The following is a 15,722-nucleotide window of genomic DNA, read 5'->3' on the forward strand; positions in this document are numbered from 1 at the left end:
TCCAGTACACGGTCCAGTACTCTGGGTCCTCGATCGGAGGTGGCTCCTGGGCCTCTGTCCATTCCGCGACAAAGTCGGCAATAGCCTCGGACTTGATCGCAGTTCTAGGGATGTAGCTGATGTCAAGCCCGTTGAGCTTGAGAGACCATTTCGCGATGCGTCCGGACAAATCCCGATTACAGATGATTTCGCCAAGGGGTGCGGTGGACACCACTGATCCCATCTCCTCGTACTCGGACTTTGCAACGCATATCGATTCGAAATCAGGAGTTGATGCAAAATAGATCCGCCCCTCTAGACACCGTACCCGACCGAATTGTGGTACCGTTTAGATAATAAAATGTAACATAAATGGTAATGGTAATGATTCACACTTAGGTACCAACGATAATAAGTTTAAATATGTTGGTATTAATTTCTAGTGAGGTATTTAATTACGATTGAACTTAAACAAACATGATTTAACGTTATTCGTTATCCATCACGTTACCAATATGCGAACCAAACAACACCTGTATTGTTTTTGACTCCCTATTTATTTCGTTGGTTTCCATTTCCGATATATCCATTTTCCAATTTCCAATACTGTCCCGCAAAATAAATGTAAAAATAGAAACGATAGATGTGTTTTCTGACCGCTTTCATCCACGCATAAGGATAGCTTGCACAGCCGTTAGAGATCAATAATAAGAAAGACGAATTCTAAATAAATAAAATGGGCTCCATATTTTAAACGATCTGGGCACCGCTTAACTGTAGGCCCATTACTCTATATGGGCCGGTCGACGATGTCCTGGACAAAAACCTCCTGCAGTCGTTTTCACCTCCTCCCTCTCTCACGGCGGCTTTTCTGGCGACGGCGGCGGCGGCGACGACGAGCAGCCACCTGGTACGCCCTTCCCTACCCTTCCCTTGACTTACCCTGCCTCCCCTTTCTGCTGTGCGAAACTGAGCACTCCAAAACCCTACCGTGCCGCCGCTTCCCCTCCTCTCCTCCTCTCCGCGCCACTCCGTGCTGCCGATCCCTTCCTCTCAACCTGGGGATCGCGGCTGTGTTCAACTTCAGCTGGTGTTCGGATTCTTCGTCAGCGGCTGGCGAGGACAGCTAGAGCGCCCGCCAACAATCTCAGGACTCAGGTTATGGGGGGCAGAGGTTCCTCTTTCTTTAGGCCTTGTTCGGCAGGGGTTGCATGGATTGAGAGGTATTAAATCTCTTTCTATTAAAATTTGACTAGCAAGGGATTTAATCCCCCCTCCCCACCACCACCAAACGGCAGTGTTTTTTTCTCGTTGGGGTTGATAACTGGAACTGGCGTGCCTTAAGCTGTTTGTGTCCGGACCTAACGCACTTACATGCATATGTATTATGCCCAAGTTCAACTCTGATTGCCGTGCACGATATTTTCGTTTGCAGGGGAAGAGCAGGTAGCAGGAAATGGCGGCGTTCCTGAGGTCAAAATGTTCACCAGGTATCAGTTTGAGGGCCTTTCGCTCTGCGATTTTGATTTTATAACGAGGACACGTCACATAGCATCTTCCTTCAGATAATACAATTGATCCAGTTTATATGAGCTTAGATTCAAGGGATTTGCTAAAATTCAGTTATTACATACTCCCTCTGTACCAAAATACATTTCGTTTTTTTTCCTTTTTAGTAGATTCATACAATAATTGGTGTATATGCTCTATATATGTGTCTACATTCATCATCATATAGTTGAATATAGACATAATCACATAAATATCAAGAGCTAAAACAAATACTATTTTGGAACGGAGGGAGTATATTTTATAGTAAAATTTATGTTTTTTGTTGCAATTTCTGTAGGCATAGTCTGTATTTTTTTTAAAAAAAAATTCGAGAATAAAATACCTATTAGATAAAACCACAAATTCAACAAAATTTTATCGATGCTGGCACAAAGATTATTTACAATTATTTCTATAGTTAGACAAGGACAAAAAATTTCTATGTTACAACACAAGAACCGTAACAAATCACAGCGTCTACCCGAAACATACAGCAAGTGCGCGCGTGGTACAACTGTAGTACTCCACAACAGTATGAGCTGGACTCAGGCCATGGACAGCGTGCCACAAATTCTATTACCCGGGAGTCAAGTTTGGCTTTTGGCACCAGGGAATGTATTGTTGATGGTCTGACATTGCCTGAACGGACTATAAGAAGGTGATATTGCGTATAATGTGTGGGATGATATTGCATTAAGCCTTTAGGGAGAATATATAAGAGTACATGACTTGGAGGGCAAGAAGCCTATCGTAGAGATAAAGAAGGTTATCCTAGACACAAGGAAGATTATCCCGGGATTACGATCAATCCTAAATCAACCATATCAGTATTTGCCTAATATACTCTAACATGTCTAATATACTCTAACATGGCTTTTGGGCCCTCGGAATAATGGAGATATCCCCCATAGTCAAAACGCCGGTGCGAATGTTGCGACTGGAGTGGCCCATGTAGACGATAGCCCTTTATGCCGATTATGTCGAGATAACCGAGTGCAAGGGCGCCGAGCTGTTATCGAGGTGCTATGCGTCGGGTAGCTGTGGTCGATGTAGTTGTCGAGGACGCCAAAGAAGACAAGCCGCACAAGTCGTGGGCGTAGGCGTAGCACGCGGGAAGGCCCGCTGCATGCCAGGAGGCACCAGGGTGACGGTGGCGCAGGAGGGTGCCATAGACGAAGACGGCGACACAGTCGTAGAGGAAGTAGCCGATGCCGAGGACGTGCTATCAAACCGCAGTGGACGAGGCGTGCTTCAGGTTTGCCATGCCTGGAAACACGTCGTAGACGAATGCACGTGTTGGCGTTGCCAGTACCGCATGTACTAGGTAGAAGCCCCAACCAAGTGTCAGCGTCTGAAGGGACCAACAGAGAAGACCTCCACGACGGTTGTGGTGTAGTATGGCAGGAGTGTCGTCGTAGCTCATGGTTGTCAAATCGGAGTAGACAAAGTAGTGAGGATGAGATGGCGATGCTGGCAACAAGGTCGTGCTGGAAGAAGGCGAAGAGGTAGGCGTGGTGACGCATCGAGGATCCTGGAGTTGCGGCGGTGAGAGCCACGACACACAGGAAGAAGAGACTCGACAACACAAGTGGAGCGCGACGGCAGTACTTGTCGGCGAAGAACTTGATGACGAACGTGGTGCAGACCAGCGACGGAGGGTGTCGACGTAGCATGCAGGTGAAATGCAGATCGACGGATGTGCTGACGCAGCTCGCAGGTGTCGAACAGTTCGCAGACCACGCACATGAGACGCACACCGACGGAGTCGACGACGATGTAGATGTGACGGCGGGGGTCGACGACGAATGGCGACGCTGCTGCCCGAAGAGGCGACATAGCCGCAACCCTTGCGCTTGGTTAATAAACTCGCGGCAGACGACAGACGTCACGGGAGGGTGAGGTCGCGTGCACGATTGGTTGGACAGATGGACGGCGTGCGAGGCAAAGACAATGATAACGATGTTGATGGCAGAACCTCCCGATCAGTAGTGGCGAGTGGCGACGATGAACCGACAGAGATCGACGTGCCTATGAAGAGGCGCAAAGACAACATGTGGGTGTCCCCTAGCATGCCGCTAGCCGCTCCATACAACACAGTTGGAGAAGAGGAAGGAACTGGTGTTGTCAAGGCCAATGTCGATGATGCGCGAGTCGATGGGCGATGGAGACGCGAACTCGATCACTGACTAGAAAAACGAAAAGATGCAGCAACAATAGATCTGGTACATCATCGGTAACCCTGCTCCTTTTCTGTGCCTCCTTGCCGTCGACCAGCTCTGACAGGCACACTGAGCATGTGCCCTCCAACCCTGCCATGACGGAGGGAGCCAGCAACGCGAGCCCAACAAAGGCCAACGCGGCGGCGCTCGGGCAGATGCTCATGCAGCATGGCTCCCATGGAGGCTCGCATGAACCTGGAAGGGCGACGGCGGCACACACAGGAAGGGGTCACACATCCGCGTGCGCTTGTGGAGGAAGACTGCGGCGGCACGTGCACCCGCAGAAGAGGTCTGGTGTGGCGACACAAACCCGGGGCAGAGCGAGACCCGACCTGTCCTTCCCACGACGTGCTGGTCCCGAGGACTGCCCAACCACGGTTCGGCCGACAGCGGAGGTTGCATCCGCCTCCATGGCGGCGTGCGATGTTGCTGGCGGCGGGGATACAACCCCATCACAGCCGCCACCACGACAACGTGCAATGGGCCAGATCCAGCTGGGCTAGTTGATGGGAAGGTGGACAGAGGCCGTCAACGAAGCCTTGATGGTGAGTTCTGATCTGGTGTTGTGCTTGACGACGCTACGACGAACGCAGCGGATCAAATGGATCCACGACATATCCTACGAGGGCGCTGCCCCCGGCGGAGAGCGATCTCCTCGGGGGCGGGCTGCGGCGGCGGCAGCGGAAGGGAGGCTAGGGCGTGACCTAGACTCGTGATACCATGTAGGAAGGAGAGATTGCGTATAATGTGTGGGATGATATTGAATTGAACATTTAGGGAAAATATATAGGAGTACATGACTTGGAGGGCAAGAAGCCTATCATAGAGATAAGGAAGTTTATCCTAGATACAAGGAAGATTATCCCGTGATTACAATCAATCCTGAACCAACCATATCAGTAGTTGCCTAATATACTCTAACATGCTTAATATACTCTAACATGGACCATTAAAAACCTGGCGAGTGATAGATAGAAATTGTGTAGGTTTAAGTGACAGGCTCTTTTTTTTAATAAAAAATTATGACCCGTGTTCAAATTTTGCCAATGTTTTGTTTGCACAGTAACCAACTAGGTTACATGGGCATAGACGCATGGTCGGGTGGTTAATTACAATCAGGCCCTATTGTTTAAATGCTTACGAAATTTGAATCATGTTCTATGTTGGTGCAGCTAATGCATAACCATGAGCCATTGAGCCCATAAGAAAGTCTCTGCGCCTTATTAAAATTTAGATGCTCATGCTTTCAGTAGCTATTTGTGAGGACGTGGACATTGTTCTAATTCAGTGTTGAATGCTTTTTTATTTATATAGTTGGACGTACTTTGATGGGAAGCCTTGGAAATAGTTTGTTTGGGGCTGCCAACTCTTCTGTTGGGGCAATAACAAGGCCTTCTCATTGCGATGCTATCAGTCAGGTAAGATATTCTTTCTGTGTGAAAAACATTATTATGTTGACACTAAATGTGTATACTTACTGTTTCAAATAAGCTAATTGTAAAAGATAAATGTTTTCAAAGCCCTATGATAGTTACACTGATATTCTCATGTGATTATTGGACAATTGCCTGTCTTCCATTTTTCCCACGATATCCAGCATTTGATTGACCTTGCTTATACGACTGAAATATATTTTTAGGGAAACTGTGGAGTTTGCTCCCCAGTGATTTTATCAAAACAAAACAGGACACTTTTACAAAGGTTAGCCAAGAATTACCCAGAGGAAAGGGCTACTTACATTACACGGCCATGGCAATAAGACTACGACTAGATCCTTTGGCACACTGAATTCCTATCACAAACTGTCTTATGTTACAAGACATTCTGCTTCATTGGTCATTCTATGAAAACGAGCTAACATTCAGGAGTACGTCAAAAATATTCAAAAACGATGTGGTTTGAAGCTATGAAGATAACATTTGAAATGTAATGATCTCTTGTTTGTATATCTATCTCAGCATTGTTGTTTTTTTGGAGAACAAAAACGAAATATATATTGAACTCACTACATTTTTCATTGTTTCACATGACTGTTTGCCAGAAGATCATTTTGCTCTTGTTTTAATCCGTGTATGGTAACTTGCACTGACATTCTAAGTTTAACTAATGGATATTATTGCCTATCTTTCCATTTTCCCCAATACTCATGAGTCCATGGCAGCCATCATCCAGTTAGTTATCTCGCTATCATTTAGTTGCTTCATGTAGCAGAATGCTTCAATAGCTTTTGCAATATCTACAAGCTTTTGGTTTTCAGGTTCCTGTGCTTGCGATTTTCAGCTCTTGTATTAGGCTATAAATGACATGTTGTTATCCCATTTTCAGCAAATCAGAACATTCATCCAGATGAGGACTAACCTGAAGGTGGTCGATAACTCCGGGGCCAAGCGGGTGATGTGCATCCAGTCCCTGAGGGGGAAGAAAGGAGCAAGGCTCGGGGACATGATCATCGGATCCGTAAAGGAGGCCCAGCCTCGTGGCAAGGTCAAGAAAGGAGACGTAGTCTACGGCGTGGTCGTCCGTGCCGCCATGAAGAAAGGACGCAGCGATGGCAGCGAGGTCCAGTTCGACGACAACGCGGTGGTCCTCGTGAACAAGAAGGGCGAGCTGATCGGCACCCGCGTCTTTGGCCCCGTCCCCCACGAGCTGAGGAAGAAGAAGCACCTCAAGATCCTGGCCCTGGCTGAACACATTGTTTGAGGTGTGTCGCATAGCCAAGTGTTTGTGGGAATGTTTTTTTTTGTGTGTTCTCTGTTTGAATAATGCATTGTGAAACGATAGCATGGACCGTTTGAACTATTTTGATGACATTGCTCGTCCATTTGGATGGCCAATACGTGTCGTGATCGATTCTGGAGTTCCATTTTTTTTTGTTACAAGCTGCTTTCACATGTATGCAGATATCCTTGTCTGCGAGTTCGTCTATGTGATGAACTTTGAATTAGTTGCCAATAGCATAATCCTATTAATCCTGATTGTATATGTCATATAATTTACAAACAAATTAATCTGTGTAAAATTTCTAAAAAAATCAATAGTTTTAAACTCGAAAATCAGTAGCAATGTAGCATATCTATTTACGGTCGATCAAGCGATCGTTTTGCATTTGTCTCTCGAATCGTATTGAGGCGGACACGCTTTGGTTTGAGTTCGTGGTTGGTATGCCACTTGTGCTACGTACAGCTGTTGTATCCCCGCCAGTCCGCCACAGTTGTTCGAAACGAGGACGGACTCTCGATGCTGGGGACAGAGGGATGGCAACGGGTACATACCCGTCGGGTAGTACCATTCTATACCCGTACCCATCAAAAAAAAATTCTACCCGTCGGGTTACCCATATATACTCGCGGGTATAAAATCTTACCCATACCCGTACCCGCGCGGGTATTTTTACCCGTCGAGTAACCCGTACCCGCTAGGAAAGAATTAAATTCCAATATACCATCACTCAAAATATTAAAGAAACATATAAAAACAACTTTAATTTCACATATAACAAATCATATGATTACATAACTTGGTATCTAGACAAATGATAACTAGAGAAGGGTTTTATTTTAGCTAAGTTGGACTCTATTAGATGTTTATAGTGCTATTGATGCGGGTATATTTTATCCACGGGTAGACGGGTATGAGTAGTACCAACCCGTAACGTACTCGTCTACCCAACGGGTAGAGGTTTTTACCCATTAACATATCCGCGGGTAGAGAAATCATCCCGTACCCACCTTCATATCGGATAAAACTCGTCGGGTATTCGGGTTTCGAATACCCATTGCCATCTATCTAGTAGCAGGAGTGTGAGTCTGCGTATGCTTGGGTTGGATTACTGACTACCTACCAACCGCAAGCCTACATGGATCAGCACGAGCAGGGCGGGCCCCGCCGGGCCGAGACAAAAACCCTCTTTTTCCATTCCAGCGTTCGGAGACGAGGCGCTGACGTTGGGCTTGGTTGGGCCCAGCCACCGTCGCTGACTCGCTGGCCGGACCAGAGTAGGGCCCACCCGTCATACCCTCAGCGGGCCGTTATTTAGAGGACGAGACGAGAGCAGTTCGAATCCGTTCGAGAAAAAAAATTCTCACCCTCTGGCCCCGACCCCGAGCAACGGTCGCCTCCTCCTCCTCTGCTGCGGCTGCGCTATCGTCGCTTTTGCTTTCTCGCCCACTCGCCCTGATTCAATTCAAACGAGGATCCGATCCCGCGACCCCCACCACTCCCTTCACCTCGTCCGCCCTTCCTTCCTCACCGCCCGCGCCGACGTGATCAGGGATCAGGCGCTCAGTGATCGTCACCGCGCACGACTCGTCCGTTCGTCCGTCCCTCATCGCCGCACCGATCCGGGCAGGCGGCGTGAGATGGAGGACGAGGGGAGCGGCGGCCGGAGCCGGGGCCCGGACGGGTTGGCCATCGCACCCTCCTCTCCTCCGCCGAGGGCCAAGACGGTGAGGATGTCCGAGGCCCGCGAATTCATCATCCCCTACGCCGCCGACCAGGGCCGCTTCGACGTCGGCCAACGTACGCGCCCCGCCACAGCTCCTCTGTCCTCTCTCCCCATATCTCGAGTCTCTCGACCGGCGGCTATCGATTTCTTATCGCTGTTTGTTTGTTTGTTTTGCCGTTGCGGTGGCCAGCAGAGGGTTCGCCGGAGGCTTCCGCGGGAGCGGCGCAGGACACGCCGGACTACATCCGGAGGGGCGCCGCGCGGCACAGGGTCGTGCCGCTCAAGCCCTTCTCCGCCCCAGCCTCGCCGCCAGCTGAGGGACCGGCTTCGAGTGAGAGATGCGGCGCCGCGGGCGGTGGTCGAGCCGTCCCAGGGGGCCCGCAACCGGAAGAGTCTGGAGAGGTTGTCCACCATCACCACCAAAAATCTTCAGGGAATTCGATGACGTGGCAGCTGCCCCCAGTGTGGCTAAATAGAAATTTTCCGTATTCATTGCAGGATACATCCGATTGCTGCGGTGTGTTAAAACAGCAGTACGGTGTGCTTCTGCGGGAGAAGGAGGAATGCAGGAGGCTGTTAGAGGACCTCATGAGGGAGAACGTGCTCAAGACTAGGGAGTGCCGTGAAGCCCAGGAGTCTCTCCATGATCTGCGGATGGAGCTGATGAGAAAGTCCATGCACGTTGGCTCACTAGGTGAATAATTCTGACAAGACACACAATTAAACACTCTAGGCTGCGGGCTTGTATAGTGGTTCTGTTCAGAATCTGATAGTCTTGTAACTAACCGCATATGTTCAACCCAATTCACTAGATTTGTCATCAAACAATGCCGTGCAGGCTTAGGCTTTCTTGTTTTTGTCGGAAGTGTTTAAAAAAAAAGATTTTTGTTGTTCATGCAGCCTCTGCAGTTGAAGGGCAAGTGAAAGAGAAGAGTCGTTTGTGTCAATTACTGAAAGAATTGAGCGAAAAATTTATGGTATTCCTCTAAAAAACATTTTACACACTTGCCTTGAACTTTATGCCATATAAGATATCTCATATGTGGTCTGATACTAATTACAATCATATGCAGGTATTAAAGTCAGAGCACCAGAATCTAAGACAAGAATCAGTAGAGTACAGAAAATGTGTGTTAGATGCTTCACAAATGTCTGCAGCAATTCAACAATATGGTATGTTTGTGGTGGTGAAGCCTTAAAATATCTACATTATTCAACATCCTTGTTTGTATTTACTAAATACAAATTACTATAAACACAATATGATTATTTTAACAGTGAGTCGATATGTAAGTCTGGAATGTGAGTTTAAAGACCTCAAAGAGAAGTTCAATGAGGAGGCAAAGGAGCGGAAAGACTTATACAACAAGCTTATAGAGCTAAAGGGTTTGTTATTTTATTTCATTTTCATCTTGCACATTTTCATTGCAGATATAATGATGACAAAACTAACAGTGATCTGCATGTTTCTTAGGCAATATAAGAGTTTTTTGTCGGTGCCGACCACTTAATGCAGAAGAAATAGCAGAAGGAGCTTCGTCAGCCATTGATTTTGACTCTGCAAAAGATGGAGAGCTCATTGTTAGGGGTCATGTATCGTCCAGAAAAATATACAAATTTGATTCTGTCTTCAGCCCTGAAGAAGACCAAGGTAACTCACTATGCAATCTTTATTTACTTACCTTGTTTCACATTATTTTGTATTGACGTGATTGCTCATGTTTTAACAACAATTTTTTTTATTCAACTTATATATACAGAAAAGGTTTTTGAGAAAACTGCGCCATATGCAATTTCTGTGTTGGACGGATTTAATGTTTGCATCTTTGCTTATGGGCAAACTGGTACTGGTAAAACATTTACCATGGAAGGGATTGAAGGTGCTCGTGGTGTTAACTATCGAATTCTAGAAGAACTTTTTCAAATAATCAAAGAAAGGGAGGGCACATTCCAATATGAGATTACTGTCAGTGTATTGGAGGTGTACAATGAGCAGATTCATGATTTGCTACTGACAGGATCTCAACCAGGAGCAACAACAAAAAGGTACAATTCAACTCATTAGCTATATTTATTGTATTAGTAATATAAATTCTGTTATGACATTGTACCCTTTTTACAGACTAGAAGTAAGACAAGTTGGAGAAGGGGCTCACCATGTACCAGGACTTGTTGAAGCACGAGTGACTAACATGAAAGAAGCTTGGGAAGTACTACGCACTGGCAGCAAAGCTAGAGTCGTGGGTTCCACAAATGCTAATGAGCATAGTAGTCGATCTCACTGGTTGGTACCTTTGTCCAAAGATGTTTTATTCACTTATATTATGACATAAATCACAGATTATGTACTAATTGATATTTAATTTCAGTATACATTGTGTAATGGTCAAAGGAGAAAACTTGATGAATGGAGAATGTACAAAGAGCAAATTATGGCTAATTGACCTTGCTGGAAGTGAACGGGTAGCAAAGACCGATGCACAAGGAGAAAGATTGAAAGAAGCACAGAATATAAACAAATCACTTTCTGCACTTGGTGATGTCATATCCGCTCTTGCAACAAAGACCTCACATATACCCTTTAGGTATTTAAATTTGAGTCCTTTATTTAAGTTTTATTAGTCTTGTAACTTAAATTATGACCACTTATAGATAGTTGTTTTAAATTACAGGAATTCGAAGCTAACACACTTGCTACAAGACTCATTAAGTATGTAGTTTTTTTGTTTCATAGAATTGTGTAATCTTACACTTTAGTTTAGTTTTATGATTCAATGTTTAAACAATACAGGTGGAGATTCCAAAACTTTGATGTTTGTTCAAATCAGTCCTAATGAGAACGACGTGGGTGAAACTCTTTGTTCATTGAACTTCGCGAGCAGAGTACGAGGCATAGAGCTTGGTCAGGCTAAAAAACAAGTCGATGTTGGAGAATTGTCAAGATACAAGCTCATGGTATGATAGCATTATGCCAATATATATGTATGTGCAGATATGCTGTAAATTCTGAAGTTCACTAAAACGTAACTCTCTATTGATTCTGCTAGGTTGGGAGAGCCAAACAGGATAGCAAGAACAAAGATGCTCAGATTAAGAGTATGGAAGAAAGGATACAAGCACTTGAAGTGAAGAATAAGGCCAAAGACTTGCTCACCCTGAATCTCCAAGAGAAGGTATATCCTGCTATATTTGGTTGCTTATTGCCATTAAATTATTCTCGTGATCACCTTTTCCTGTGTATAATTTAGACGTGCTAATTAAAGTTTTCAATTTCACTGTGGTAACCAAGAAATTTTGTATTCTAATACATCATGTTTTTTGTCAAATGTGATGCGGTGACTGATGATGTAGTGTGCATGGGAAAACTGGAATGAGAAGAAAAAAAAACCTTACATGCTTATCGCTACTTCTAAACTCCTGCAGATCAAAGAGCTGGAATCCCAGCTTCTAGTTGAAAGAAAGATAGCACGGCAGCACGTCGACAACAAGATTGCCCAGGATCATCTGCAGAAGCAGCACGGCATGAAAGAAGAGAACAACTCGTACCTGAGAAGCCCAATGGCCGAGAGGAACCTCAACTCCACAGCAGAGAAAGCAGCAGCAACACCTAAAGGCCTGTGCATCTCCAAGCAGATGTTCTCCGACAGCAACACCGACGCCTACAGCTTCAAGCAGCTGATGTCACTAGGGGAGGAGGAGGAGAAGGAGAACAACCCTGAAGCCGCCGCGCAGCTGCCGGCGCCCAGTACGAAAGCGAGGCGAGTCTCGCTCGGCAACGGCGGAGGTTACCAGCAGCCGCTGAAGCCGATTTCGCGCCGGACGTCCCTGATACCGCTTCCGCGCCACAACTCGCTGCTGCCAATGCCCACAGCAGCAGCAGCAGCAGTGTCGCCGCTTGACAGGATCACGGAGAACCTGTCGTCGCGCTCGCCCTCGCCGTGCTCTCCTCCGGTCGTCTCCGTCGACAAGGGCAGCCGGAGTAGAAGGGTCAGCAGCCTCCTGCGCCGAAGCCTGCAGAAGAAGGTAGTCATCAGGCCGTCAGTGGCGGCGCAGGCAGCGAAGAAAGCCGGTGCTGCTGCACCTGCTGCTCAAGGGACTGACAGTAGTGCACGCAGAGCGGCTCGGCGAGTGCCTGCGAGCGGCGGCGGTGTTGGTGGGCAGAAGGTGCGGCAACAGAACAGGGACAAGGAGCGGGGGTGGAACAACGGGACGAGCCTCAGGAATTTCTGACCAGTAAAAGGAGTGTTCTGTTAGATTGCTTGTACAAAATTCAGGTGATGCTCGGTTTGAGTTTGTGAGTTCTCGCGTATTGTGAGAGAACTCTACGAATTGCTGCCGGCTACAGTCAGTCTCACAAACTTGTGTGATGCTGTAAAACCACTTCGTGCTGATTTTCATTTGGAGGGTTATCATTGTCATTGAGAATCCGTCTATAATTAAGAAAATTTGCAAATGGGTTTCAAGACCTTTTGATTGAGAATCTCATCCCGTAAGTATTCAAATTGCAAAGTTAACAACGATTCTCACAGCAAAACTTATCGTAATCCAAACTATTTTAGCGTATATAGTGGACGACTATCATACAACTGAAATGCTTGCGTAGTTGCGTGCCAGATCCTCACATTCTTTTCTCACGTCCAGTTCCAACTCAGCCAATCTAAACAATGCAAATCAGAGGCGTAGCGTAGCGTAGCAAGAAATTTGTATTTTTGACACTCTAAACAAGTGACTTTGCATAATTGACACTCTAAAGATTGACACCGTAAATTTAACCCCCATAACATTGACACATTGATTTACTTGACATTTTATCCCTTTAACAGTTTTATTTCTCTTTTTTTTCTATTTTCTAGATTTTTTAAGGACTAATCTACCCTTCTATCCATATTCCTAGGAACGTGGTACAATATAATACAACCGGTCAACCGCATGTACATGCAGCCACCACTGATCTCGCCAAAGGGGCCTTGTTGCCTTGCGCCGCCAACGAACAACTGCGCACGAGGGAGAAGGGGCCTGGCTGGCAGCGCCCGTCGAAGCCCCGCGGTGGCTTTTTATTCTCGATTGTTGTTTCGTGCCATTGTTGTTGAGCCGGATCGTCGACTCTTCATCCCCGTCGTCGAATTGTCAGTTGCAGGAGATCTCCCTCGCAGTCCTAGTTCCATCGCACAGACGTCATTCTTCGTCACCACCACGGTCTAGGCGATGGAATGGAACCTTATTCAATTGAGTCATCTAGACGGTATTAGTAATTATATTTTCAGTATCAGCCTTCAGCAGTATTATTTACAGTGATGAATCGTGGTTAACCACCAACAGGATCAGGTTTTCAATGTTGATATGGACAACTTTGCTCATAAATTATGATTAGAGCATTTATGATTCAATCAATTATGGCTTCACGTTTTCCTAATTGTTGCAAGCAGGGTAGATTCGGAGGTTGCCATGGGGAGCAATACTGATGCTCCATTGTTGTTGTTTGAGGCTTCTTTACCTATCCCACAATAACTTAAAAATAGTAGAGACTCATGATGAGGAAGGAAGAGTTGAACCATTGAGTGAGGATCAGCTATATGTGATATTGGGCTTGAGGGATGAGGATGAGAGGAGAAAGGTAGCTGAACCGAATGGTCGTACAATGCGTGCGTGAGCAGGGAGATGAAAATACTGAAGATGTTGCCATTCCTATTAGTGATGCCATACCAGATGAGGTAGTGATAACATATGATAAGGATCACCCAAAATTGGATCTTGGCACATTGTACCCATCAATGGATGAATTTAGGTTGGCTGTCAGGCAATTTGCTATTAATGAGGAGTTTGAGCTAGGCATAGAGAAGTAGGTTTAGAGGATTCTGCAAGTCTAGTAAAGAATGCCCTTGGAGGATTGTTGGTAGAAGGCAAGCTGATGGAAAAACGATAAAGGTGAAATAATATTGAGTATCATTCTAACTTGCACAGATTTTTTATGTGTATGACACTCACCATTTTGTATTCATTTCCCTACAGGTGACACTTTTAGTTGATAAACATGACTGTATTTCAAGCAGTAGGGTGAAGACCATAACACCATCTCAAAAGTGGGTAGCTAGTAGAGCTGTGAGCATCATTCGAAACTTACCCAACATTGGAGCTACAGAATTGCAAAAAAAAAACTACAAGACCAATACTCTATCACCATTCCTTATGGCAGTTTGGAGGGGGAAAGAAAAAAGCTCTTGCAGAGGTTTATGGTAAATAGGAAGAAAGTTTTGAGATGTTATACAGATGGAAGGCTGAGGTACTAAAGAGGTCACCTGAAAGTGTTGTGGAGATTGGCGTACTAGAAATAGAAGGCAAAGTGTACTTTCATCGATTTTTCTGTGAACTAAAACCATGCATTGATGCCATTTAGCCTCAGCTACAGCAGTTGATGGTCATAATTGGATGTATCCACTTGCTTATGGGTTCATTGCATCTGAAACAGAAGATAATTGGACTTGGTTTATGAATCAGCTTAAGATCGCAATTGGAGACCTTCCACTTCTTGCACTGTGCACAAATGCTTGTAAAGGCTTAGAGAATGCAGTGAAGAATGTGTTTCCCAATGCTGAACAAAGGGAGTGCTTTTTCCATCTTATGAAGAATTTTGTGAAAAGGTTCCATAGGTTTGGAAGGATGTATCCTGCAGCAAGAGCTTATAGGGAAGAAGTGTTTATAAAACACATGGATGCAATTTTTGAAGAATTAGATGTTGTATGGCACGCCACAAAGGCCAACTAGAGAACAAATACTACAAGACAGTCCATGCATTGTGACTAGAAGGTAATTACCAATCACACATATACCTGTGCTCAATGTTTACAAGTCGGGCGACCAGGCGCCTAATCACGATTAGGGCGACGATTAGGGCGACTAATCGGTCCCGGTCGACCTCTTGTCGTCCCTTAGTCGTTCTATAGATTTAAGGACATATGTATATAACTATATATTAACTATATAAGCATTGAATTTCTGCAATAATATATGCATAATTAGTAGCAGACTAGCAGTAAGACCTGAATACTATATAGTAACTATATAAGCACTGAATTACTGCCGACCATATTTGACTCAAGGAATAAGACTAGCACTTAATTACTGCTAATAACTAGGTACTGGGCTACTGCCTACTGGCACTGTCGCACTGATGAACTCAGGGTGACTGCTCAAACAGAGGTCTGCAGGTGCACCTTCAGATGACGAGCTACCAGTGGTAATAGAGGGAATGGAGACTGGGAGATAATCAGAGAAGAGGTGCTACCTTCAGATGACGAGCTCATCTTCAATTCTTGACTAGGTGACAGACGCCGGAGCACTGGAGTACTGGACGCCGGTGGCAGATGTTGGACGGCTGGAGCACTTGGAGCAGAGCGTCGGCAGAAACCAGAGAGGACAGAGGAGAGGATTAGGGTTTACTGACGGTTGGGAGGGTTTCTGGCGGCTGGGAGGATTTCTAGCAGGTTTGTGGCGGCTGGGAGGGTTTCTGGCGGCTGATTTACTTCTAGAGG

At 45.7% G+C, this 15,722-nt stretch overlaps 3 protein-coding genes across 4 annotated transcripts; all 3 read left to right on the top strand.

The window, feature by feature from the left end:
* Positions 1–757: 757 nt before the first annotated feature.
* On the top strand, positions 758–6,634 carry LOC100282366 (Ribosomal protein L14p/L23e superfamily protein). Of its 2 annotated transcripts, none has more exons than XM_023301887.2 (4): positions 758–1,202; positions 1,415–1,469; positions 5,064–5,167; positions 6,075–6,625. In XM_023301887.2, the coding sequence occupies exons 2-4, from the start codon at positions 1,436–1,438 to the stop codon at positions 6,447–6,449; spliced, it is 513 nt and encodes a 170-aa protein (XP_023157655.1). In that variant the 5' UTR covers positions 758–1,202; positions 1,415–1,435; the 3' UTR covers positions 6,450–6,625. The 2 variants fall into 2 exon arrangements, with proteins under 2 accessions (XP_023157655.1, NP_001300776.1); NM_001313847.2 differs by having other exon boundaries at positions 800–889; positions 6,075–6,634.
* On the top strand, positions 3,602–4,353 carry LOC118476684 (uncharacterized). Its single transcript, XM_035966265.1, has one exon. The coding sequence runs from the start codon at positions 3,692–3,694 to the stop codon at positions 4,250–4,252; it is 561 nt and encodes a 186-aa protein (XP_035822158.1). The 5' UTR covers positions 3,602–3,691; the 3' UTR covers positions 4,253–4,353.
* Positions 6,635–7,818: 1,184 nt separating the features above from the next.
* Positions 7,819–12,624, top strand: LOC103650262 (kinesin-like protein KIN-14R). The gene is given in 15 exon segments (XM_008675863.2): positions 7,819–8,267; positions 8,384–8,595; positions 8,692–8,887; positions 9,094–9,170; positions 9,267–9,366; positions 9,472–9,579; positions 9,668–9,844; positions 9,954–10,239; positions 10,316–10,477; positions 10,563–10,778; positions 10,866–10,903; positions 10,985–11,148; positions 11,241–11,366; positions 11,617–12,360; positions 12,362–12,624. Coding segments are annotated over 15 exon segments (2,835 nt in total). The 5' UTR covers positions 7,819–8,107; the 3' UTR covers positions 12,431–12,624.
* The last annotated feature ends 3,098 nt before the right edge of the window (positions 12,625–15,722 follow it).

This window comes from Zea mays, chromosome 3, assembly GCF_902167145.1.
Source record: "Zea mays cultivar B73 chromosome 3, Zm-B73-REFERENCE-NAM-5.0, whole genome shotgun sequence".
NCBI lineage: Eukaryota > Viridiplantae > Streptophyta > Magnoliopsida > Poales > Poaceae > Zea > Zea mays.